Source organism: Calypte anna, chromosome 1 (genome assembly GCF_003957555.1).
Source record: "Calypte anna isolate BGI_N300 chromosome 1, bCalAnn1_v1.p, whole genome shotgun sequence".
NCBI classification, from domain to species: Eukaryota; Metazoa; Chordata; class Aves; order Apodiformes; family Trochilidae; genus Calypte; species Calypte anna.
Window position 1 is genome coordinate 132,125,438 of NC_044244.1, and position 26,087 is coordinate 132,151,524.

At 38.2% G+C, this 26,087-nt stretch overlaps 1 protein-coding gene across 1 annotated transcript in view; it reads left to right on the top strand.

Annotated features, from left to right (window-relative positions):
• Nucleotides 1-364: 364 nt before the first annotated feature.
• OCA2 (OCA2 melanosomal transmembrane protein) overlaps nt 365-26,087 on the top strand; it is a 158,420-nt gene continuing 132,697 nt past the window's right edge. The window contains exons 1-3 of the mRNA XM_008498085.2: nt 365-633; nt 22,607-22,705; nt 23,298-23,480. Coding sequence (XP_008496307.1) covers nt 365-633; nt 22,607-22,705; nt 23,298-23,480 — 551 coding nt within the window. The remainder of the gene's footprint in view (nt 634-22,606; nt 22,706-23,297; nt 23,481-26,087) is intronic.

The window sequence follows — 26,087 nt, forward strand, 5'->3', positions numbered from 1 at the left end:
GTCTTTCTTGCACCTCTGATGTGGAGATGATTTTGTCTTCTTCTTTGGGATAGGTCAGTGCCTATAATTCTGGGGAAAATTGTGGGAGAAAATCATGGTAGACATGGAAAAAAGTAGAAAGCCACCTCTTTGTGTATTTCAATCATTTTTATAATGGCTAATTTTGAAGTTTGAGAGAGGTTTAAAATGTTGGAATTAATCAACCTTGTGGAAATAAACCACCAAGAGAAATATCTAGAGGTGTACAAAAATCTTCTGCTTGTCAATTTTAACATGCTATCACTGAAGTAAACATTGAGTCAATTCAATTTAGTCCTAATATATTTGTTTTCCCTTTCTTTAGGAGAACACTCTCTAGGGACAGATGTACTTGGATAACAAAAGTGACAGTATAATTTCTAGACAACAAGAGATGGAGCTGAATCAGACACCTTTACAGCAAGAGAGATTATCTTCAAGTGCAGCATCCAGGGCAACGACCAGAGATTTTAGTAATCTGGGGCTATTAAAAGAGTATCATGGCATGGTAGCCAGTCTTGGAGAGCCACAGACCCTGTGTGAAAAACCAGCAATAGGAAAGGATGACTGTGTTACTCCAGTGGAGGATTTCACTCCCGTCCCCATGCAGGGAAGGTAAGAATAAGGGCAAACAGATTTTTTTTCTTTTTTTTACTTAGTCCAAATTAATTTTTATTTCTTTGCAGAGAAGATAAGTATGTTCATTAAGTGAATGTTACTTCTTCCACATAGAGAACAGGAAGCTTAATGGGACATTGGAGCAGTCTTAATTGCCATGGAGAGGTCCTGGATCACCATGTTTCTGAACTAATCTCAGCTTTAATAGCAGCCAGGAGCCTTTTTTTTTTTTGCATTTTCAAGATCAGCCACATGGATTTTTTTTTCCCCTCTTTGGCGTCATCAAATGTCACAAAACTCACAGAGATAATTATAGCAGTTTTCATGTCCCATCTTCTACCTTTTTCAGAAAAAATGCAATGTGAGGCCATAAACTTCATCCCTATGGTTAAGACTGGGATCACACAAATGGGACAAGTAATGCCACTGCAACTGTTACCAAATCACCGGAGATGTGCACAAGGAGCATGAGCTCCTCGTGTGTGTGCACACATTTTCTTCTGCATCAGGAAAGGTGCACACCTAAGAACAGGGGTGCCAGTCTTTCCTGTTGTGACAGATACAACACCAGAAATTCTACTTGTAGCTATTTAAAAATATTTTATAGATTCTAAAATACTGAAGCTAACTTTTTAAACTTTCTTGTTCATATGCTCATTTTGTTCAACCTCTCTAGTAGCAGGGTGAAGCAAGCTTTGTACCAGCAGCAACCACAGCATGTGGAAGGCTGAACAGCCAAGGTGGACTGTTAGTCTTTTTGGGTAGTTTTTAGGATTTCTAGAGGTGATTTGATAGAGGCTAAAGCAACAGCAATGCTGTACTTAATCCGAGCTCCTACAGAGCATCTCATGATGGAGAGTCTTGTTGCACTGCTACAAATCGGGAAAAAAATTATAAATGCCAAAGCAGTTTAATGTTTGAATCGTATTTTAAAAAAACTAATTAAAATTATGTAAACATAAAGGTACAATTTATTTTATTATGTAATTAAAGTGGGTCGGAAGTGTAATACAGATCTGAAACCTGGGTAAGTCTTACCTGAAGTCAGTTAGACTTATCAGGTAAAGAACATTTTTATTTTTTTTATTTTCCTATTTATTTTCCTTCCTTCCTTCCTTCCTTCCTTCCTTCCTTCCTTCCTTCTTCCTTCCTTCTTCCTTCCTTCCTTCCTTCCTTCCTTCCTTCCTTCCTTCCTTCCTTCCTTCCTTCCTTCCTTCCTTCCTTCCTTCCTTCCTTCCTTCCTTCCTTCCTTCCTTCCTTTCCTTCCTTTCCTTCCTTCCTTCCTTCCTTCCTTCCCTTCCTTCCTTCCTTCCTTCCTTCCTTCCTTCCTTCCTTCCTTCCTTCCTTCCTTCCTTCCTTCTTCCTTCCTTCCTTCCTTCCTTCCTTCCTTCCTTCCTTCCTTCCTTCCTTCCTTCCTTCCTTCCTTCCTTCCTTCCTTCCTTCCTTCCTTCCTTCCTTCCTTCCTTCCTTCCTTCCTTCCTTCCTTCCTTCTCCACAGCTGTTTGTGTCAGGTGACTGGTGCAGTCCTGGGGCTCCCCACAGTTCTGTGCATGCTGGTTACAAACCTGCATTGCTGAAAAGGGCTGAAGTCTATCCCCTGTCCCTGCATCTCATTTAGAAGGACATCTGCTTATACTGTGACCAAAGGAGGCTTTAGTAAGTTTAGTTTTTAATTTTAGGAAGTTCCCTGATCTGGGCAAGGGTGACACAGGCTGGCTGGATGAGCTTTTCTGCACCCCTTACTTCCCTACAAATTAAGCATGTCCTATAAGTCTACAGCAAACTGAGTCAAGGTTTTATGTGCATCTTAAAGTATTACCTTCAGAGTGAGAATTGGAAATCAATATAGCTATGCTTTCCAAATATTAAAAAAAACAACAAAACAATCAAATTGACACCTTGACTGTGATGGCCGTAAAATACTTTAGAAATTATTTTTCGAGTATTTCAAGATTTGTTGTGTTGACTGAAATTCTGACTGACAAACAAAGTTCTTTAGTTCAACACGGCAGGGGAAGAGTTAATGTTGTCTTGGTTTGAAAGAGCACAGTAAGTACAAAGTTTAAGTGCAGATAAGAGGCAGTCAGGGGAAGGGAAGGACTGAGATGTGGAGATAAGTTTTTTATTTTGTGATTTCACAAATATATCTTACTATAACTGTGTCCACACATGGTATTTACTCTGCAGTTAACTGTCCTGGTACAGGAACAAAAACCACAATGAGATTATTATGGGCCAGCTCTCTCCCTTCTGGCTAAACTTCTTCCTGTTATTTCCCAGTAGGTGATAGGTATTTGTGTACCAGTGATACTGGTACAACTCACTGGGAACTTGTGAACTTATAAACCACGGTTTGTAAATCATGGCCACAGGTGCCAGAGTTGAAAAATAATAAATCATGGATGAGTAACTTCCTGCGAGTGCAGGCAGTAACTCCAGGTCTTCTGATAACATCTTCTTTTCTGTTGAGTGACAACACATGGTGATGTCTGTATTTTGGTTTTGAACATCTCTCATTCTCAGTCTTTAAACAATGGATCGACCAGGCTCTTTTTCACTAAGTGACATCAAAGTGGTTTTTGCAGCTGATTGACACTGGTCCAAATTGTCTTAAGCCAAGCCTCTTGCAGGAAGATTTCATGTTGTTCTGTGGCAGCATGAGCAATGCTCTTCAGGTCAGCCCTCATGTCTCCAAAACCACAGGGTACTTCCAACATATCTCTGCATGCACAGGATGTGGTCACAAAAAAGGCCCCTTCATTGCCTTGGTCTTATCATCAGTGCTACTTGCATGGGAAAAGTCTAATGGCATGGCTTTAAATCAACCAAATTTGAAATCCTTCTTTGTGATCCACAGGAAGGGGGTGAAATCAGCTGTTTTGAGCTTAGGAGTTAGTGAGCCTTGAAGGCCATCAGTAGAAAGGGGATTAAAAGTCATACTTCGTCCCATGTAACCAATTGCTTTGAGTTGCTATTTAAAACCATGTTACTGGAAAAAAAAGAGCATTCACTGGAATATGAAAGTGGTAGAAGGTTGTGGAAGAAGGAAATAATAGAGCAACTAGACCTTGTGGCATTCATTTCAGATTGCCTTGTGTTCCCTTTTTTACTTTGATATAATTTCTGGCTGTACCTCCTTTAGGTGGCCAGAAAATAACATTATCTTCTTAGGAAAAAAATAAAAAAGGTTGGCAGTTGTGCATTCATTATGTCCTGAACTTTTCACATAAAATTAGGCTGTGGAAGAAGGGTGACGAAACCAAGCTCTAGCACTGTTAGAAGTTATGTTTGAGTGACTTTGGCACTAAAATTCACTTGTGGTTTAATATTATAGTCCTTGGAAGCTTTTTTTCTTCAATCTTTGTGCCTTATAAAGAGGATCCATCTCTGGGATAAAAAATTCACACTTTAAAAAAAAAAATCTGATTGAATTTGTGTTTCATCAAGCAAAAATATTTCACTCAGTATTTCCCTTGTCCCTCAGTATTAGTTATGTAACGCTCACTCATGTAAGAGAATGGAAAACCAATAAAGAAGCAAACGAAAAAATGCCCAACTCTTCCTTTGCCCTGAATCTGTGGTCCCAGGATCAGGCTGGTTTTCCATGAGAAGGTCAATGAGCTAAAAATGTCTATTGAATTCTAAGTCTGCAGCAACGGAATGGAAAGATTGCAATTGTATTTCCTGTTAGCTGGAGAAGCTAAGAAAAGATAAGCTATTGTACAGTGAAAAGTCAGTATAAAAGTGAAGCTATGCCTTTAGTAGTGGGGGATTATAAACCTTGATTTTGATTTTTAATTATGTTGGTGCTTTTAAAAGACACTTATGAGACTTAGGTGCCAAGAAGACATGATTACTATTTAAATAAGTAAAATTGATGTGACAATTTAAGAGCTTCTTCAGACCAGAGAAAAAGACTGAGGAGAAAAAACCTCAAACTTTTGAAACAATATTTTTTGTGTGTCCTAAGACTAATTTTGATCTTTGGTTATTACAGTAAAGTGGGATCATCTTCTGTTCAGCAATCAAACAAGGGAAGTGGTCACATTCACATCAGAATTGCATGTTTGTGTAGGAACCATTCTGATATTTCATGTCACTTACACTAACAACATTAGAGAAGATTCCAGGACAGATAGATGACTTCACAGCAAACCACTACATTCACCATTCTTCTGTGATCTTTAAATGGTTTGACACTGCAGTGAAAAAACAATATAAAAATTTTAAAGAAACAACTTTACGAATTGATTTAATTTGGTTCTGAATATAGTGCTTTAAACCTTTGTTGCTAACATGGAGATATGTGGCTGCAACAAAGCTTGTCATAACCAAACTGCATAGGGGCATGCGACTGCTGAGCCTCTTAGCTCAGATTGCAGCTTCCTGCTGTTGCCATCACCACAACACAGAATTCCATTCAGAACCTGAAAAACTCAAAAGAAGCAATAAGCAGCTCCAGCAAACCTTTAGCTTGAATGGTAGGAAGCATAACAAAGACAACATTATGCACAATAGGCAAATGAATGAGTTATTGGAAAGTTCTGCTGCTCCCTCCCACCTCTCTGTCTTCTATTTCATGGACAAAAAGTATCTTGGAGTGGCAAAGGAAGGAAGAGAGAAATGTGATTGTACAGCATAACTTCAGGAGTGTAGTTTGGTTTTATTTGCATAAAACATGTGCTCAGCACAAGACTGCTTTTAACTTTAGGTTTTGCTCTTCTTAAAACATACAGATACAGACATGACACTCATGACAAATTTCTCTGTGTTCAGAGTTATTCAGTTTCTCTGTTCCTACATACTATTCATCATCTTAGTGCTTATTTCTCATAATTATTCACTGTGTCTTGGATTGGTCATGTACTACATGGCTGATGTCATTGATGGACCAAAATCATATCACTCCCATGTAGCCACTCAAATGCATTTTGATTCTGACTGGACATTTTTGGTAAACAATTTTGGTTTCTAAGTGCTCTGTTGGAAGGATTAGGGGGTACTAATAAACTGCTTCACCCTTGTCCTACCTTCAGGCTAAAAACTGAACTGAGCACTTGTTGAAAAATCTGTAGTGTACCAGCCTCCAAAGATCAAATATTTCAACTGAATCCCAGTGAAATTCCAGAAAACTGTTGAATTTTGCAAGCAGCTGCTATCTTCTTAATGGTTAGTAATATGTTTATGTGGGGTTCATCTTTGTTTGACCTCTTAGGCCAGTTGTGGAAAGATGCCAGTAACATACAAGCTTCAATCCTCTCCGGGGCTGGACAGCTGTTTCCTCATGTAAACCTCTGTTTAAACAGAGGAAGGCTTTTAATGTCAGCAATGATTTTTTTACATTATGAAGTTGAAGGGTTAAGCCAACCTAATAGCCAGACTTTGAGAAGAAATGTGTTGCACAGAAGCAGTCACAGCTGAGCAGGAGGGCATGCATGGTGCTTAAATTGCTGATGTGAGGAGTAGCTGTCAGTGTGAGATGAAGAAAATACTTCGGTGGCTCAATGAAGCTTTTTCTTTGAAAAACTGTTCTGTCTGCTTCACTCCTGGCCAATGTGCATATCCCACAAACCTGTGGGAATCAGAACTTTGCATTAGCAGGGAGTCAGATGGTACTAATTAATAAGAATTCAGTTTTGTCCCCTATTTTCTGCCATGTTGGTGTGCAAAATCTTTATGTGGGGAAAACAGTTGAGTATTTGCTGACAGTGACTACTGGGGAGAAGAAAATGCATTGAAAATCCAGAGCCCTTTGAGTAAATGGTCTGAATGGTGACATGGTAATTTTTCTATGGGCCTAGGACTTGTGGTTAAAGGATAGAGCAAGACAAATCCTGAAAGGGCAGCTAAAAATAGTTGAGAAAGGTAGTAATGGAGAGGAATATGATGTTTGACAGTAAGTTTTGACTATTTAAGTCTTGAACTTCAATGAGCCTCTGTAGGTCCAGAGCCCATGAACTTTGCAGAGAGTAAGAGACAAGACAGCCAAGGAAAAAAACCAGCTTCATTTCATAGTCAAGTCAAAAAAGCAGTCATGCTAATGGGTCTCTTTTGCAGTTAAAGTCCTAAATGGGCTCTTTGAACAATCTTCACTCTGCTTTGAGGGACCATAAACACCTCCTAACGACCTGTAAGTAAGTTTATGGGCCACCAGGCTTCAAGGCACTAATATTTTTTCTGCTCTTTCACTCTGTCACTCTAAACAAACAATGAAACCTCAATTGAAACAGCAGCAGTAACTCATGTATTCTGTTCTCTAAGTAAATTTATTTTTAACCAGCATTCCTTTGTTTATCTCATTCTCTTGCTTCCTCTTGCAGTGACTATAATTTTGTTGAAAAATAAAGGCCTGAGGGAAGAGGAAAGGAAGTTTTCAAATTACTGTCTTTCCTAGTAGCCAACTTAATCAGATGAAAACTTGGGTAGTTTGGCTCATACTGAGCACCTGGACAAAAATATGCCTTAACTGCCCAGACTACCAAAGAGCTGCTGCTGAGCAGAGTATGTGTCTCTGACTCCAAATCAGTGTTGGAAGGAGGAGTGTCTGAAAAGAAAGACACTAATAAATGCACAGACAGTATGAATAGTTAGAAGGATGAATGGAAACCCTTCCATCTGGCTACAGAAGGACACTGAGTGAAGCTGAAATACAGTGTGAACCACAGACTGGGAGCAGAGTGTAGTGAGTTATGGGGTAAACTAGATAAAAAAAAAGTTAATGTCATGGTTGTAAGCCAGACTCTGATGTAGTCAATCCTCAATTACAAGAAAAAAATCCTAATTCTAGCTAAACCTGCAGCTGATAAAAGAGTACAAACAGTCAGTTCCAAACCTTGAAGAGATGCAGCTGAGTTAATGTCAATCCTTCTCATACTCCAAACACCTTTCAGAGATTGATCTTCCAAACAAAAGTAAGACATGTTAGCAAGATAAAAACATGGATGTTTATGATCCCTCAAAAAATAACACATTCTTATCCTGCACTGAATAGAGAAAAAACTTCTTTCCTTCCTTTATTTGCCTTTTTTTTTTTTTTTTTTTTTTCATAGATTACCCGTAGGAGCAGATGTTTTGAACGTAGTTCTTCATGATAGTGAGTCATAGAATGGCCAGTGTTGGAAGGTGCCTTAAAGATCATCTATTTCCAATCCCCCTGCATGGACAGGGACACCTCCCATTAGATCAGGTAGCTCGAAGTCCCATCCAACCTGGCCTTGAACACTGACAGAGTGGGGGCAGCCACAACTTCCCTGGGCAGCCTGTTCCAGTATCTTGCCAACCTCACGGGAAAACATTTCTTCCTAATGTCTAACTTAAATCTCCCCTCTTCAAGTTTTAAACCATTTCCCACTGTCCTCTTGCTACATACCCATATAAAAAGTCCTACCCCATCTTACTTGTAGCTTTTTTTGCCTTCTGACATTGGGAAGTCACTATTGGGTCATCTTGGAGCCTCCCCTTCTGCAGGATGAATAACCCCAACTTCCTCATCCTGTCTTCATAGGGGACGTACTTCATCCCCTCTGATCATTTTTGTGCCTTGTCTGGACACATTCCAGGAGTTCTATGTCCTTCTTAGGTTTGGTATTCCAGAACTGGACACAATACCCCAGATGGTGTCTCACAAGAGCAGAGCAGAGTGGGATAATCACCTCACTTGACTGTCTGTCTGTGCTTCTTTTGATGCAGCCCAGGACAGGGTTGGCTTTCTTGGCTGCAAACACACATTGACAGCTCATGTTGAGCTTCTGATCTACCACTCATCCCAAGTCCTTCTCCTCAGGGCTGTCCGCAGTCCTTTCTCCTCCCAACCTGTATTTGTGCATGGGATTGCCTCAGGCCAGGTGTAGAATATTACACTTGGCCTTGTTGAACTGTGTGCGGTTTGCATGAGCCCACTTCCCAAGCCTGTCAAGATCCCTCTGGATGGCATCCATCTTCTCTAGAGAGTGTTGACTTCAGCACACAGCTTGGTGTTCTCAGCAAACTTGTTGAGGATGCACTTGATTCCACTGTCCATGTTGATTACAAAGATGTGAAACAACACTGGTCTGAGTGCCAGTGTGTTTCTGAGATGTGCTGCTGTCTGTCTGCCCAGCACTTTAAATCTCTTTCCCAGTAGAATTAATTAGTGCCAGAGTGGTAGTGGTTTGTCCTCTTGTCTTAGAACACTGGAAATCATTCCTCAGCCTTAGTGAGCAGTTCCAGGGTAGTGATGGTCATACATTTAAGAACTGAAGTTCACGTTGAATAGAATGTAGTTGATGGAAATGTAGTTAAATGCAGATGGAAGAAATTAGCCATCGAATTAAAAAAAAAAATAGGGTCACAATCTGTAGTCTGGCAAATCATATGGCTTTTTTAAAAACCTGATATTCATAAGGAGCTCAAGTGATTTACTCTCTGAATTACAGCAAAAGCTGATAAATGAGTCACCAAAACGCTTACAGACGGTGACCAAGCAAACAATTCTCTGCTTGAGAGGTACTAATGGGACTGCAGGGACAAACTGCAATAATGATGCTAATGGACCAGTAGAAGTCAGAGACCATGCAGAGTTCTGTCCACAGAAGGTCAGAGCTAAGGCAAGGTTGGTTAGCACAGTGAGCTTGAGCCAGGCTTTCTAGAACTAGGTAGATTAAAAGTTAATAAGTTAATGCACTAAGGTGTTGTTGGTTTTTCTTTTTCTTCTTTTTTTTTTTTTTTTTTTCTTTATTTTAATTTAAATACATTTTATTTTCGACAGGGTGAAATAGAAAACAGACTGGCAGTTTTCAGAAACGCAGGAGGATACTGACTCAGTACTGTCGGGGAATTAGCATAATTCAGAAGCTGCTGTGAAAGGCTGATGATGTTGCTCACACTTTCTGAAGTATTCCCTTTTCAGTGCTAGTCAGTAAGGACTCTAGACATAGTCCATCTGCCATTCATTACCTGGTATGCTTGAGCAGAGGTTTGTAAGGACTCCCTTGCCTGAAGTAGAGCTCTGGTGGTGATGGTGGACCATGAAATAATTTCTCTCAAGTGACCATGCTGGCACATGAACTGAACTGGTTTGGCTGACAGGGCACTGCACTTGATTTTTTGAGGAAAATGTGCTTATATTGATGAAATTATTGTAAGAAATTTAATAATGAATTAATAAATATTGACTTGGCTAGGGTAGGTAAATATTTTCCAGTGACTTCTCCACCCACTCTTGTGGTCTTATCCAATTTATAATTTTTTTGTTGTTTAGAAAATACAAAAGCAAAAGCAGCTTCAAATATTCTTTCTCTAATCTTTCTAGGAGTAATAGGAGCAACTCTACCTCCTCAGCCATGTCAGTGATGTGTGAGCTGCAATCCTCTTTAGGAGTCTATTGACATCTGGTTCATCATGTAAACCTCTTAAAGTGAAAAACATGAACATGAATTTAGCAAATCTGTCTTATAAAAGGAATGGTAAACTCAGAATGGAGGGTAACAAGGAATGCATTTCTGGTTTAAGTGATGTGTCTTTAGTTGAAACAGGAGGGCTACATCATGATATTTTATAAATCCACAGTATTGTTGCATCCATTGACAGCATGTATCTTCTTTGCCAAGATGTTCTGTGTACTGGATTATGTTTTCTCATGTGAAACACCATGTTCAGCTTCATAAGGTTCTTGTTAGCTCACTCTTACAGCCTGTCCAGGTCTTCCTTCAGAGTGGCTCTCCCTTCTGGGAGAGAGTGCTGAGCCCAGATATTATCCCCTAAGGAGTCTCACTGGTTACAGGTTGACAGATTGAAAAAGAATTACTAACACTATCTGGGTCTGGCCTCTCAGCCAGCTCCCCATCCACTGCACAGACCATTTTTCTGAACCATAACACATAATTTTCCCTAGAGGAGACTGTGGGGTAGTGTGTCAAATGCCTTGGAGAGATCCAGGTAAACAGTGTCCACTGCTTGCCCCACACCAACCAAGCAGGCTGCTTTATTGTAAAGCTTTATTTAAGCCCTTTTTAAAGATGTGAGTGGCATTAACCTTTTTCCAGTCTTCAGGGCTATCCTCCAGTCTCCATGACTTATTCAAGATTATGCAGAACAGCCTTGCAATGATGTCAGCCAGATCTCAACATCCTTGGTCAATTATGCTCTGGGCCCAACAATTTATAGGGATCAAGCCCCTCTAATAGTTTGCACACCAACTCTTCCTTCATTAGCAGTGGGTCTATGTTTGTGCTACCAGATTTTTTTCCCAAAGCCTGAGACCCAACAGTGTTGGTAAAGACAGAGGGGAAGAAAGTGTTGAGAACCTTTGCTTTTTCAACATTTTACAAGTAAAATTTATTTACTTGTATGAAGAATTAGTCATCAGGGTCCTACATGTATCTCTTCAGGGATAAGGTCTTCATGGTATCATGGTCTACATCATGTTTAGTCTTTAATAACAAGAAAGTTGCAAGTAGAAGCATACTTTGTCCTATTTAGGTTAAAATTTTTGATTGTTGACTAAAATTAATCAATGTATGAACATGTGTAGCACCACATAGGGGTCCATCCTCCCTTTCTAAATTAATGACCTTTTTAAAATTTAATATGACTCTAAGCTTCTGTCTTAAGTTAAAATCTGTTCTTTTATCTCTGCCATGTGTCATCAGCTTTTTTCTCTCCATCCCAGTTTTTTCATGATGCTTCTAGAGGAGATAATTTCTGTAGCTTTAGTTCTTCACTATTCTTATTAACTTTCACATTACATAACATTAAAACAGAATAAAAAAGATTTTTTTTTTTTTGCTTTGACAATCATCTATGGAATTTTGCTTCTCATAGACATTTGTTTGTTTGTTTTTAAAACATTTCTTTGCAATTGTGCCCTAGTTTTAAGTGCCACTTCTCCAATGTGATTCAATTTTCTGGGCTGTAAAGCTATTACTTTTGTGTAGAGGAACAACCATTATTTTGTGTTGATTCTTAAAGTGCAGAAGAGCTACTTACACACAAACTTTTAAGAACAGTGTCTGGCTATTGTAATTTTAGTGTCACTCTTCTTTTTTCCTGCTTTTTTTTGTTACTTTTTTTGCTGCTCCACTGCTAACAGTATCAATTTGACTTTCTTTTTCCTTTGTATTTCCATTTTGTCAGAATATCCTTCTGTTTTAGTCCTGTGTCACACGCCACTGGTAACTTGTGGCAAACTGCTTCTTCAGACTGTATCAAAAAGACATTTTTTAGTACAGTGGCTGTTTATCTTGGCAGCAGTTTTTGGAGTTTTTTATTCAAAAGACATGTGAAAAATTATGTTTTGTTAGTACTGTACTTGATCCAACTTTCAGGCATCTGATGTGTGCTTAGAGCTTCTCTTTTTGGAGGTGCTGTTGATTGTAGAGCACTAAACCTTTTTTTGATCCATTTGAGTTTCTAATCAAGTTGCTACTTAAATGCCTCAAAGGGCAAACTTTGCTTATTTTTAATGAAATGCCTGGTTTTTTCATGCTTTTTAAAATGCTGACAAATGTTTCTGGTCAAAAATTAATAGATCATTCATATAGCTGCCTGAAAGAGAAACAAAAACAAAACCCCCAAACATTTGTAAACTTCCTTCTGTTTTCAGCTGTCTAAATTATCCTCAATGGCATCTCTGCCAGGGTAGGACCAGTAACAGAGATGCTTCATCTCAACTTTTCTGCTTTTTTTTTTTTTTTTTTCTTTTCCCCATCTCTCTGTATAGCAGCTTGTAGCCTTCTGCCTTAATGAGGAAAGATAGAAAGAAGTTAATGCCAACAGGCAGCTATGTCAGCATGGGATTTCCTCTTTTCTGCAGCTATCTCTTGCTGAAGAAGTTGTTTGGTTTAGTTTGCTTTTTTTTTTGTCAGAAGCACTGATATTTTTCTTTTTGTTTGGAAGCACAAAATGTGGTTTTATTTATGTACACCCATGTCTGGATGGCCAGAAATTTTCATGCATATACAAAGAATTATTATACATATGGCTACTGAGTACATAGAATCCTACGGGGTTTTTGGTGATCATCATCCAGGATTTATTCAATTTTGGGATGGTGCAGATTTTTAGAATATTTATAGCTTTCTTTATCATGGATGTGTTTTGTCAGGAGTAAGATGGAAGGAAGCCACCTTTGTGAGACTATGGAGTAATTGAAGTTTTCCTTTATATATGACTGAAGGAAATGCAGTGTCTGGGAGCAAAGTATCTGGCATTTATGTGATTGGAAGGGAAAATGTGCATCATTGCTATCAAAAAACACAATGCATAGTTAGACTGTTTTGCTGGAACAAAGCCACCTGCCATGTAGAATTTCCTTCTGAGCCCTGAGAGACATGATTTTATTTTGTTGACTGTAATATCATGGACACGGCTGTAAATTGAAAAAAATTACACCTTAAATGAGGAGGAAGGGAAGCTCATATGGCATCATTATGGCATGGGGGAGGCTTGGAAATATAATTTGCATGCTACTCTGAATGAGACAAGGAAATTCTCAGAGATTTTTTTGAATCTATGATTTATGTATTATTTATAATTTTTTCCCACCCATGTTTATTTGAGAATCTAAGTTGACTGTGTTTATGGAATCAGATCTTGTATTTTGAATTAATCTCCTTTTGACAATGAATCTGTGTTTTGTAGTTGCTTGTTAATATACAAAGTCTTCAGGTACTTAGCTGAGGCCTTCCAAGGCGTAAAAAAAGGTACCTGATAGCAAAACAAAATACAACACTGTAATGAGTTTTCTGAGGCTTGGAAACTTTATATGTTAACGTGTTACAGTCATCTTAGTGACGGGCTATTGGGGGAAAGAGAATCATTTTTGTGAGATAAAACTTCATTGATTCTCAAATGGTTTTGCTGAATAAACTCCAAGTATTGAGAGCTATTACTGTATCATTGTCATGAACCATTTTATTCTGTTTGGTTTCTCTAATTTGTTCATCTCGGCTTCTCATGCTTCAAAGTATTTTTGTCTGTGTTATATCTGGAGGTGGAAAGCAATGACCAGTGATGTAGATTTACTCTGTATTGGAAGCTGCTTGCTAGGAAGTTATGAGGAAGTAATGTTTGGAAGGACTTGTTCATAGTTCTTTTTATTTCTAGTCACCATTGAATAGCTTCTTTGGTTAAAGTCTTCTGTACTAAAAAGAGTTTTCATCTAAGAACAAAGAAAAAATGTGTGAAAAAAGTACTTTTTGGTATACAACTATAGATGTTATTTGTGTGTGGCTTATAGGTTATTTAGCAAAGGAATCTTTCTGTTAAATCAAAGTTAATTCTCTAGGTTCCTTGAACAGTCAATATGGAAGATGGGGAGTATGAAAATGATTTCAAGAGGTCTGTCCTCTGTCAGACTTCTACCTGGCAAAAGTCACATGAATAACCCCACTGCCCTATGCTCAGCTGCATGCTGAAAAGGAGAACTTAGTATCTTCATTATAATTAATAATAGGAATAATTGTTATTACAGAAGGACTTATTAATTATTACTATTTCATTATAATGACAAATACCAATTACTTTGTCAATTTGTGTTTTTTCACTATCTGATAGTCATATCCCTTCCACAAATTACTTTTTAATCTTAAAATTTTACTGCTGTTTATTCTTTGCCTACTCTGAGTACTGTGTTGCATGCCCTATCTTTGGAGTGAATTTTAGGATTTGATTCTGAGTCCAGCTCACTAAGATCAGGATCTACATAAAGGATATATTAGTTATCCTAGTAATATTGTAATAACTTAAGGGAACCCAACTATTTATCAGATAGGATGGTACTTGAACTTGACTTGTTTCATTTTACTGGGGCCAAAGGAAAAATGCAAGTCCCAGCAAGCTTATAATAGCTGGGTTCCATCATGTTTTCTTTTTAAAATGAAAGCTCAATGTGATGACAAATTGAGTTACCTTCACCTCCTCTCTTTAACACCTCACCAGGCACTGAAATCAGTCACATTTTTTTCAAGTTAATGAGCTTTTGTGTACATCTGTCTGGCTTTTGCTTTTTTTTCCTTTTTTTTTTTTTTTTTTTTTTTTTTTCCCTTTTGATGCTTAAAAAAGAAGAAAAATAGATTCTTTGTGACCTCATCTTTCAGTATAGATCACTAATTACTCTTTTCAGTCTCCCAAACTGAATAGCATAAGGGTATATTACAAGACTATGCAAGACAAGAAGAATAAGTAAAGTGTGACAACTTCTCAGTACATTGCTTGGATTAAGGAAAATTATAGCAGAATAAGTACATCTCACCATTGTGTAGGAAAGTGTTCTCTCATCTGGAAAGTGGTCAGTGGTCTTTTAAGGGTGCTTCGTTTTTCTCTACCACCCAAAAATTCATCTGGTCTGAAAGTGCATTTTCATACTTCAGCATATATTCCCCCAAACCTTTGAGACTACAAGATAATATCCCTGCAATATTTGAAGAATAACCTTCTTTAGAGACACTCACATCATCCATTTGTTTCTCAAACCTATCCTTCTGTTTGGCTTTCCATCATCCAAGTGCCTCATGTTAGACCTTCAAAAGAGTATGGTTAGATAGAAACTTAAAACATAACATTTATAAACTGACATCATTGGACTGACCTCAAAAGCTACAAAAAAAGTGTGAACTCACCTTTATGTATCATAAATTCAGTTATCATCAGAGTTGGTTAAAAGCACATCATGAATGCCAAAGAGAAATGCTGGCATTTAAAAGCCAGGCTTGCAGAATAAGCCACAGTATTACAAGTGCAGCCATGCTCAAAGTGCTGCTGATAAATTGCCTTATTGTAGCAGATTCATTTCTCAATATGGCCTGCAACATTTGAGAATAATTCCTCCTAAGAGGTTATCTGTATAATCCATGGAGAAACTGGGCTTTTGGAGCTTGGACCATTACCAACACCCATCTACTGCCGACTATTTTGAATTTGCAGCTTGCTGGCAGTTGCCAACAGCTAAACAGGTTTGGCAGCACCTGCTCCTGAAATGTATTTTCTCCTTTAGATTATCTGCATTTTTTGCACGCTCTCTCCTGTAGTTTTCCAATTTTCTCTGCTGAAGCAGAAAATGGAGGGGAGGAAGCAGCAGCTCAGCTTTCTTAGTGTGACTTCTTAGTCCTCCAAGGGGTAGGCTTTTTGGTCCTGTCCCTTCCCTGTGACCCTGCTGGGTTATCATGAGGCCCTGGGCTGAACTTGTTCTCTGTCCCCATCCCAGCCCTGCTCCCTCTCTGGGTGCTCAGAGGAAGATCCTGGTTGAGGAGGGCACAGCCTTGCCAAGGAACACAACCTCCCTATGATCCTGGCTCTCTCCTGCTGGGCAGCCACCTCTCATGGAACCCTGACAGAGGAATGAAAACTACGTGGAGAAGAGCTTAGTACTCTCAGGTAGGGTCAGAGGAGCTTCAGGGCAGTACTACAGGACTAAGTACTTTCTGTAACTTTACTCACAGTGGGGTCCTGCTGTGTGTAAGTTGTTAACTATGTCCCGATGTCTTCCTGATGGAAACTTCCTATGACAGAAGGCAAAGACTCTTAGACTCTTTAGGAAAAAGAGCTACCAAGTCTTGGAGGTGGATTTTTCTGTTTGTTTTTTATTTTTGCTTTTGTTTTTCTTTTTTTTTCAGGGAAGCACAATATCTGTACAAAGCATTTAGATTTAAAAAGGGGAAACACAGAAAGCACTTTATTTTCTAAGCTATTTCTGAATTTGAATGTTGCCCTACTTCTTAAAATAACAGAATATAACACAAATGAAGGAGGAGATATCATTACCACATGGCCTTGCAGGACACAATCATTTTCCAAATCCAGCAAAAGTGAATGAGGAAAACACATTGTGTATGTCTTTTAAAGGAACCATTTCTGTCTTGGAATAGCTTGGTGCATACTTCACAACATCTTTCTTGAGCACATTCTTTCTTTGCCTAGGATCTTGGCATGGTAGATGCTTCTCAATATGAAACTTGCCAGATGGCTGTGACTCTTCTGTGTTTTTCTGTCAGGTAGTGCCATCACTGTGGTCCTCAGGGGAATCCTACACAGCCCTGACTAACTGAAAATTAGGAAAGTCAAAGAGAAGATGAGCCTGTATTAAGTAATGCTTTCATTGCTAAATTTCTCTGACATCTTAATGGTGCATGCTTTTAAAGGGTCTAGAGGTTATTTGCTGATTTAGTTGAAGCTACAAAAAAAACAGGCATCAGAAAATGTCTGGAGCCTGTTTAGAGATGTCAGCATTGCAGTCATGATCTTTCCCTTGACTCTCAGTGTATCAGTTGACCCAACTTCATTTGTGATGGGCAGTCATACCAGCTCTCCCATGAGGAGCACTGCTATGACTGAGGAGAAAATGTGATGTGGGGCTGTGTCATTGTATAGACACATATACGTCATAATAATGTTGATGGATATATATGTACAGCTGATGTTGGTCAGCCCAGTTTGTACCTTGTAACAGTTATTCAAAACTGATTTATCAGACACTGATAAATACCCAGTCTGGTGAAAGTGTGTAAGAATGTGTGTCAAGTACAGTCAGAAGCTGCAAAGCTTTTTTTTTTTTTAAAAAAAAAAATTTCCTTCTCTATTTTTCAGTTAATTTCTGTGTTGTGCTTGTTTACAGTTATACTAAAAGTAATGAGTTCAGTATATATGGTTTGTATAAATTTTCTCTGGTCAGCGAAGATGATGTTTCTGAAATTAGGCTTTGACCTATAAGAATGTAGAAATGATAAATTAAAGTCTTACAGGTGTTAGCTAGGCTCTCCTGCATGATTAATTATTTCTCATATTCTCACTCTGACCTTCTTCTTTAGCAAATTTTGCTTAGATTTTTATTGTATTTTTTAACAAACTCTTGGCTTTGTACTATTACTAGACTTCTGTTTACCAAGCAATCTCACACAATGGTTTTGGTGAATACTAATTCAAGGAAGCATGGCAAGCTTTTTTCCTGAAGAACTTCAGCTTTCAATTTTTTATTTAGTGAATTTTCCAGTAAGTTATGTTCAAAACTGTTTATGTTCTTGCATAGTATATTGTAGTGTAACGAGGCAACCAGGTGCCACTAATTGCCAGGGAGTGAGCTGAGCTTGTGTCTCAGGACTCACCTTTTATGGCAATTAGTGGCACCTGGTTGCCTCATTACACTACACTATATATGCTTCCCTGTTCACCTCTTCTTCCTCTCTGGGAAAATTCTTTCCATGGATGTGAGAATTTTTTTTGCTTTCTGTTGTCATAGAAATAGCTCTTTTACTGTTAGTTTTGTGCACAATGTAGCATATGGGAGATAAAGCATTATATTAGCTGATGTTTGAAATGTATATTTTCTATTATAGGGAGTAAAAATTTAATGGATTTTGTGGCATGATTAATCTTTTCACTATAGGGTTAAATAACAGGTTCCAGTGAAATCTTCTGATTATTTTGTTTGTAAGCTAACTTGGATGAATATAGTCTTTTCTTTCCTAGCTTTTTGTAGGATGGTTACTTTTTTGATGTATCCTCTGCTGTAACAGATCTGGGATTGAAAGGCTGCTCATTGCTGAACAACAGCTCCTACCACAGAGTCTTTTTTGCATGTGTAAAAACATTGGGAATTGCCTGAAAATGTGGTCAGGAAGCAGGTCTGGTTCTCAGTGGCAGGAATTGAGCTCTTTCTTTGGACTTCCCCCAGCGTCTGATGAAGACTAGAAGTTATCACCTGCAGATAAAGGGAAACAGGGGTGTATTGCAGATGGAATCTGCAGCACTCGTCAGCCATAGACTCTGAATAACATCCAAGGTGTCATCAGACCACCAGTAGGAGCAACTGGAGTCTCCAGCATCTGTTCCTTTCCTCTCCTACTCTCTCTGTACCTCTCCACCTGGCCAGGATAGCAGGGGGAGCCTTCTTCTCCTTATCCTGTCCGAAGGAATGTAGGAGGTTGAAGGGTGTCTCTCTCCTGTAGAGAAGTAAAAATTGCCACCAAATAGCATAAACCTTGTTCATCTGTAGGAGCAGTGGCACAGCCACAGGCTGTTGGGGCTTCTGCAATAGATGTCTGGGACTTGCATTGGGGCCCTTGTCTTTTTTAATGCTATGGGTGAGATCCTTCCCCAGCTGCTGTCAGGCAAGTGGGAGCTTCGTCTGTGGACACCTCTGTTACCTGGTTCTGTCATCTGGGGTGTGGACAGCCCTGCTATGATGTTAGCTCTTCTTCTGAGTGACTGTGGAGATAGTCAGAAATTATAATTGCTTTAAAGATTAAGGATGGGAAAGAATGACTTAGAGTGCAAGTAACTAGCTCACAAAACACTTCCTTGGAACAAACCTATACTCCTGCAGAGAGAGCCAAAATCTGTATACATGTCTGTCACAGCAGTAGCCAAGTAGTTAAGAACACAATCTTCTGTTTGAAAGATTTATCTTAATTAAAAAAAACCCATGCACAGCTGTAGCAAATGTGAAAATTAATGTGGACACAGCAGTAGTTGTACAGGAGGCAAGACACACTCTTTTTCTGATGTCAATTCTACGTGGATCTTTCTGTATGAGTCGTGCTTTGTAAGTCTTTAAAAAGTCCTTGTCAAATACTTTTTCCCATAGCTTTTGGTTCTAATTTTCCTGCATCACTTTTGAATCAAAGAGAAATGGCAATGTTATTTTTTTGTCCTTGAAGTTCTATGTGCATATATACATATTAATGTTTACATTTGCAAATGCAATTATTTCATGTCTCTTTTCATATTTGATGTATGAAAGGCTAAAAATTTTTGAGTCTGAACCATGAGAGAAGAACAGGGAACACAACTGGTGCCCAGGTTACCAGGTCCTCACCTGCACATAGTATAATATAAACCCAGAGCAATCTTCTCATCCTAGGAATGGGCCTATCAACAATGGGCTAATGAGGCTGACCTGATGATTAAATCCTTGGTAATGTTGCTGAATTGCTCAGTAGAGATAGAATACACTCCATTCTAGCAGGTTAGATATAACCAGAGTTTCTAGCTCTTTTGACTGTAAAGAAATATTCAAAGTGTAATTGTTCCTAAGTTTTGAAATGGGTCTCTCTGTTTTCTTTCCTTTATTTACGCAGTGTCATAATTGCCATCCACTTGCAGAACCAAGGAGCACCAATAAATAAATGATGCTAAGAAGGTTTTTGAGCACTGCAGACTTGCTCCTATAATAGCCAGAGGGTCTTTGGGCCTTCCTAGATTTGCTTGCAGATGATCTCTGTTGTCTTTTGATGAAGTGGATGACAAAATCACAACAATCCTATCCCTGCAGAACTATGACAGGATCAGAGGGGCTTACATTAGACTCTCCTTTTGGGGATGACTTGAATTTTTATAATCTATGCTATTTTTTCATCATGTTTTTACAACTTTTCTTTCTGGAGCTTTCAGCCTTCAAGATTCTTTTATGCCCTAATTAGCTTTATTGTTTATTTTACTCTCATTCTCTAATTAGAGTAATCACATCATGGAGGAGTTGAAGCTCTTCTGCTTTTTATCTAATTATTTTTGTTTTCTCAAGCCTAGCTGTTTCCTGCTGCTTATTTTTATCCATGTGTTTTTACTCTCTACAAATTGATGTTGTCATGTACTAATTGTTTTCACTTTATCTGAAGACCTGTTCCATTTTTACTGCATTGGCCATTCTTGGCAATTTGTGAAGCTGTACAGTTCCATTTAAAAGTGGCAAGATCTTTAGCAGCAAGTGGGAATAACAAATGTGCAAAGAGAAAGTGGAGGTGATGCCTTCAGCTAACCTTCTGGATCTTTCACCTCAGGTTCTCTCATTTAAACCACTTTCAGTCAATCTTTTATCCTCTCTTACTGGTTGCCATTGCTGTAGTTGCTTTGCCCTCTATCATTCTTTGCACTTACAGTAGTGGTGAAGACCTGCTGAGTGCAGGATTGTCAGTAGGTATGCATATGCCTGTGTAACACAAAGCAGTATTGGTATCCAAGTCTAAAAACTAGGAAAAAATGGAAATTTTTATAGAAAGCTTTCTGGTTACTAATGTCAAATTTTGCATATGTCCTAGGACAAAAAGAAAAAAAGCGTGGAAAGGTTAATGGTGTGTGCAAAGTGAGGTTAGGGCAGAACAGAATATTGTATGCATGTGTTAGGAGCCTATTTGTGTGTGTGTGTGTGTAACAAGTGACAGTATTTTGATAAACTGCAGAAGCAGCTAATCAATCTTTGCATGAGTTACATTTCCAAATGTTCAAGGTCCACCATCAGAATTTATTCCATCACTGGATGCAAGCTTTCAATGTAGTGAGATACTGGCATTAGCCAGGGCCATATCAGTGGTGCTCAGTGGGCACACATTTAAAATCCTGATAGTGTTTTTTGCTATAATTATGGATGCCATTTTGTATAAACCTCTCAGCAATCTTTTGCATGTAAGGCTATGATAAGATTAGCATTTGCTTCAAAATACTGGTGTTCCTCCACATAATTTTTTTGTGTGAATAGTACTGCATTTAAAAAAGGAAGTACTTCAATACCTTCAGTGTGCAATCATCTCTCCACAGATGAAGTGTCAGTGCAGTATAGCAGCTGAATTGTAACCCGACCAACATTTGACCTGAGGAACAGGATAATTCAGTCTCTCTAACTTAGTCATTCTCTTATGATAGAGTTTGAACGAGGACGGGGACAACTCAAGGCTGAAGTAACAATATCCCATTGCTCCACACCTAACATGGCTTCTGAATGATAACATTGCTAAAGAAGCAAGCTGACACATTTAACTGGAGGTTTTAATTTTAAAACAGACTGAGCTCATGCATACCTCTACAAATTGCAAGAAATATCACAATCTTACATTGTGTTTTATAGTTAAGTATGCAGATCCTTCTTTTAGAACTGGCCTTACATTTAGAAGATTGAATTGCTAATCGCCTTTGAATATTTATTTATTTGTCTAGGTTTTTATAATTTCTTTTCCCTCACATTCTACAAATAACAGAAGTCATTTTAGGTTTCCTCGAAGTATCTCTGGGACCAATGAGATCTGTTAATTGTATTTCTAGAAGATTTATTCAGGACTTTCTGGTGTTGGGTGGCCACAATTGTGAATGGAGTAAATCTGAGTGCATCTGAATAGTGGCAGTGTTGATGGGAAATGGTGCCTGCCTGGGAAAAAGCCAGCCTTGGAGACTGCTCTAAAATAGCTCAATTATTTAATCTTTCCCAGAATCCTGCCCCAAAATAAGACCCCTGTGATTGTGCTTGATTCTCTTCAGCTGTTTCTTCAGGTTTGGGATTTATATTTTAGCAAAAAGGCTTCTAAACAACGCTAAGCTGCAATATGGCAAGAAGTAGCTTACTGCCTTGTAATTATCTGCACCACCAGGTCCACAACTTGAAAGAAACCCTTTGAGAAGTTTGTACTGTAGGAATGAAGTACTTCAGATAAAGCTTTCTTCCACAAAGCAAAGGGTGCCCTAGTTGTTGTAGAAAGTAGTAGGTTTCAGGTGATCCATGTCTTAAGTTACATTTGCGGGACAGAGTTTATCCTATTATTTAATGCTTTATGAAGAATGTTATTATGAACTTATAAGAATATATAACTATACATTCATATAACATATAGAGTATATAGTACATATACTAATATATATAAAATATATATACTATACTATACTACTCGTATACATTATACTGATAATATGTAAATATTTACCTTAAGAAGTTACAGTGCAGCTGTTCCTCTGTAAATTTAGGTGTCTAAAATTTAAACATGTGAGTGTGAATTAAGTGTCTCATGAACTACTGGTATTCAGGGGGATTTTAATTGACTACTAGGAAGTAACAGCAGTAATTAGTGAAAACTTAATGAAAACCTTAATTTAAGTGAACATCATTCTTAAAGAATATTTAACTAGTTTGATGCACTTGTAGCACAATGTTCTGTAGACCTGTAGTGAGTGAAACTGTAGGCTTACTGTTTTTGTTTTCTTTTTTTTGTATGTTTGTTTGTTTATTTTTTCTCCAAAGATATCACTTCAATTTTTCCAAGTTATTCAGCCTAAGGTCAAAAACCAGTGGCTTTACAGAGAGGACACCACTGCTGAAGGCTTCTTCAGAGGAAAATGGGTGAGTTTCTTGCATTTTACTTGAATTTTTTTTTTTCCTAAACTCTTTTCTGTTTCATTGTGCATGGTTCATTCTCATATTCTGACACCAAATCTGCTGGGAAATAAAGTGAACAGCAGGGGCTGTAAGCAGAGAACTATTCTGGACAGCCCTGAGTGGAAAGAAGAGGTTGTAAAGCTGGGGAAGGGAGGGATGTAAGGTCTGAGGTCAGGGTGGTTAGAGATCCCTAAGGACAGGCAACAGCAGGTCGGATGCTCTTAATTCCTTCATGCAGTGTTGTATCAGGTGCACTGAAGGACACAGATGACCTATAGAAAGGATTTACACACCAAATCCTGAGGTATATCTGCATCAGAGACCTGGTTCTCCCAGGTACACCTAAGTCTCATGGGGTCTTTGTTTTTGCTCCCCAGTCTACAAAGCCATGTCACCAAGTGGAGCACAGTCTGTACTGAATAAATCACTTTCCATTAAATTTTTCCATTAAAGTCCCTCAGAGTGCACTTAAGCATATGCAAGGTCAGTTGCATCTACTACCTGTTGAAATAAACAACTATCTTGTTTTATTATGTTTCCTGAAAATCTGTGGCAGGTGGAAGTCCATTGGTTTTCATAATCCAGATTTTACCACTGATGATGATTCATGGGACAGCTCAGCAGAATTTGAGCAAATGTTTCAAAAGGGAAATGAAATCACAAGTTGGTCCAGATCTGCTTCTGAGAAATATGAAATCTTGGACAACCTTCATGTCAAGTTCAATTTATCAAAGATGAGGTTGGAATTCAAACATTCTTTTATTTCCTTTTCCATATTTATATTTTTTTTTTAGTTCTTTATTTTCTGCAGAGATTAGCTTTTAAGTATAGATGTCTAGAAAATGATTTATTTTCTGCAAAGGGATAAAATAACACTCCATACTTAGAGCATACCTTGCCATTAATAGTTTATAAATAAACCTTGGTGAAATGGATTACAACCTCTACCTATTGATCATAGTTCCTTCTTACAAGCACCTATTTTATATTTATATTTATATTTATATTTGGTAATTAAATACCTTCTATACTGCTTTTAACATTTCTTTGAAACCATTTCTTAAAATCCCCTTGGTTGATTCCAGATTTATTCTTCAGTGTTTTGTTTCTTTTATGTAATACTTCACTTTAATTAAAATAAGTAACAGAGTCTTCCTGTAGTCATTATAGTAACCTCTCACGTGTAGACAATGTAGACAATCTGAGCATTTTTCTGTCTTTATGTACATTAATATATTCAATTCTTTACCTCAAAGTTTCATCACTTCCTACTAGTTTAGTTTGGACTCTGCAGGTAGCTCTGCAGTGATGCATGGAGGCCAGCCCTGCACCTGCACATCTCCTTCTTGATCTGCAGAGCCTTTCCAACGAAATGTCCCAATCCATATGTTTTCCTAGCTCATCACTTCACAATTGTTTTCCTCCTTTCATGGTGCATATGGTATTGTGTGGAGTTGCTGCTCTCCTGCACTGCTGCTGAGCAAATGGAGCAGGAGTATTTAAATGGCTGCAATTAGTGCAGCATGAGTAGATGGGAAGGTGCTTCCAGCAGGTGTTTTTCTTCCCTCTTGCATAACTTTCCCTGGTATTTGGTGGAACAAAGGCATCGAGGGAGACTGGAGGATCCCTTGTTTCCAGTACAGCATAGGTTTATAAATCTGCACATTTCCCTAGCAGATCTTCCTGTGATACATTTTCGTTGCTATAGAGCTGGTTGTACGTAGGGCTCCGGCTCCTTGGCTGCTGGAAATCAGCATAACTCTAGCAAGAGATTAAATGCAGCTGGCTGCCCAGCACCATGCAGATAGGACTAAAAGTCATTCGGTTTAGCACAGGGCTTGAAATCCTTCATCGATTTATACTTTATGCATTTCCAATTGAAGGCAAATAGGATTGTGCTGGATGCGTATATGTCATCCCGGGATTTGGCACGGGGCTTGTACTTGCCCCATCGTGCCAGAGTAGTGCTGTAGGAGGAGACAGATTGCAAACCATGGGTGAGTCAAAGGCCGATCACTTCTCAACTGTAAGCTGCTAAAAGCCCTAATTCCCTAATACAAACTGCCATCAAAAAAAAAAAAAAAACAGACAGGAGGAAATGAAATAAACATTTCCAAAAGCTTTTCTATTATAACTTGCCAGCTCCGTTATAGGACTTTCTGTTTTTTAATGGAGAAGTGGTTATGAATTTACAAAGACTGAATGCATTTTTATTTCTCTTGTGTTTTAAAATCAAGCTATTGGGGTTTATCATATCAATAATAATTTGAATTATTACTACTGGAAATGATAATTTGGAGGTACAAGGAGAAAATGTCAAGTACATTAAAACTAAGCCACCTTTGAACAGGCTCTGGTAATTCACAAAAGAATAAAATCTCAAAAATAGCAAATTAGGACTTTAGTGTAGAGATGGGAAGAAGAGACAAGCAGGACAGTGGATGCATGACTAAGCTGGCACTAGGTATTTTTCATAAATCACAGAGTACCCTGAGAAGTTAACAAGTTATGAGTTGCTGATAATGGATTTTGTTGTCATTATCTTCACAGTTCTATTATCCTGTTGTCTCTGTCTGCAACATTGTGGGTATTTCTCAGTGGAGAAGGGCTACTAGTCATTTCTGGAAGCCACCTTACTGGCTTCCCCTCTTCCACCTGCTCAACTTTTTCGTGTTGTGAGAAGTTGCTATTATTTTGGACCTGTTATAGCCCCTTTGTACCTGTGTGTCTGTGGCAACATATTTATTAATGCTGGGTTATATGTTTTTTTTTGTTTGTTTGTTTGGTTGGTTTGGTTTGGTTTTTTTCACAGCTTGTTTGGGGGACTCAAAAGATGATAGGATCTTTAGAAAATAATGTTTCTATAAAATGGGTCTTAAGTCACTCATATTTCTTTCAGTCAATGCACTTGATTTAGGGACTTGTTTCCACTGTGATTAAAAAATTATTTCTGACTCTTTTCAGACTACTCTGCCTTAATATTTTGTTCTATTGCATCTATCAATGCAGCTATTTATTGCACTGTTCCCTTCTCAACTAATTATCCTAGCAACTTGAAATGTTTTTCCTCTTGCTTGTCATCAGGCTTAAATCAATCCTTACATTTGTCATTTTGTCAGAAATCAATGTTTGAATGTTTACTTTTGAAAAAATGGGATGAAAACATCAATGCCTTCAATTACTGAAAAAATGTAATAATGGCAAATCACCAGACAGAGATCTCTAAATTAAGACATCTGTGTAACAAGCTGATGGGAAGCAAGAAACTAATTAGAGTTATGTTTTACAGTAAAATAAAAAATTTGGGACTACAAAAGTGCTAAACCTTAATATTTTTTATTCAAGA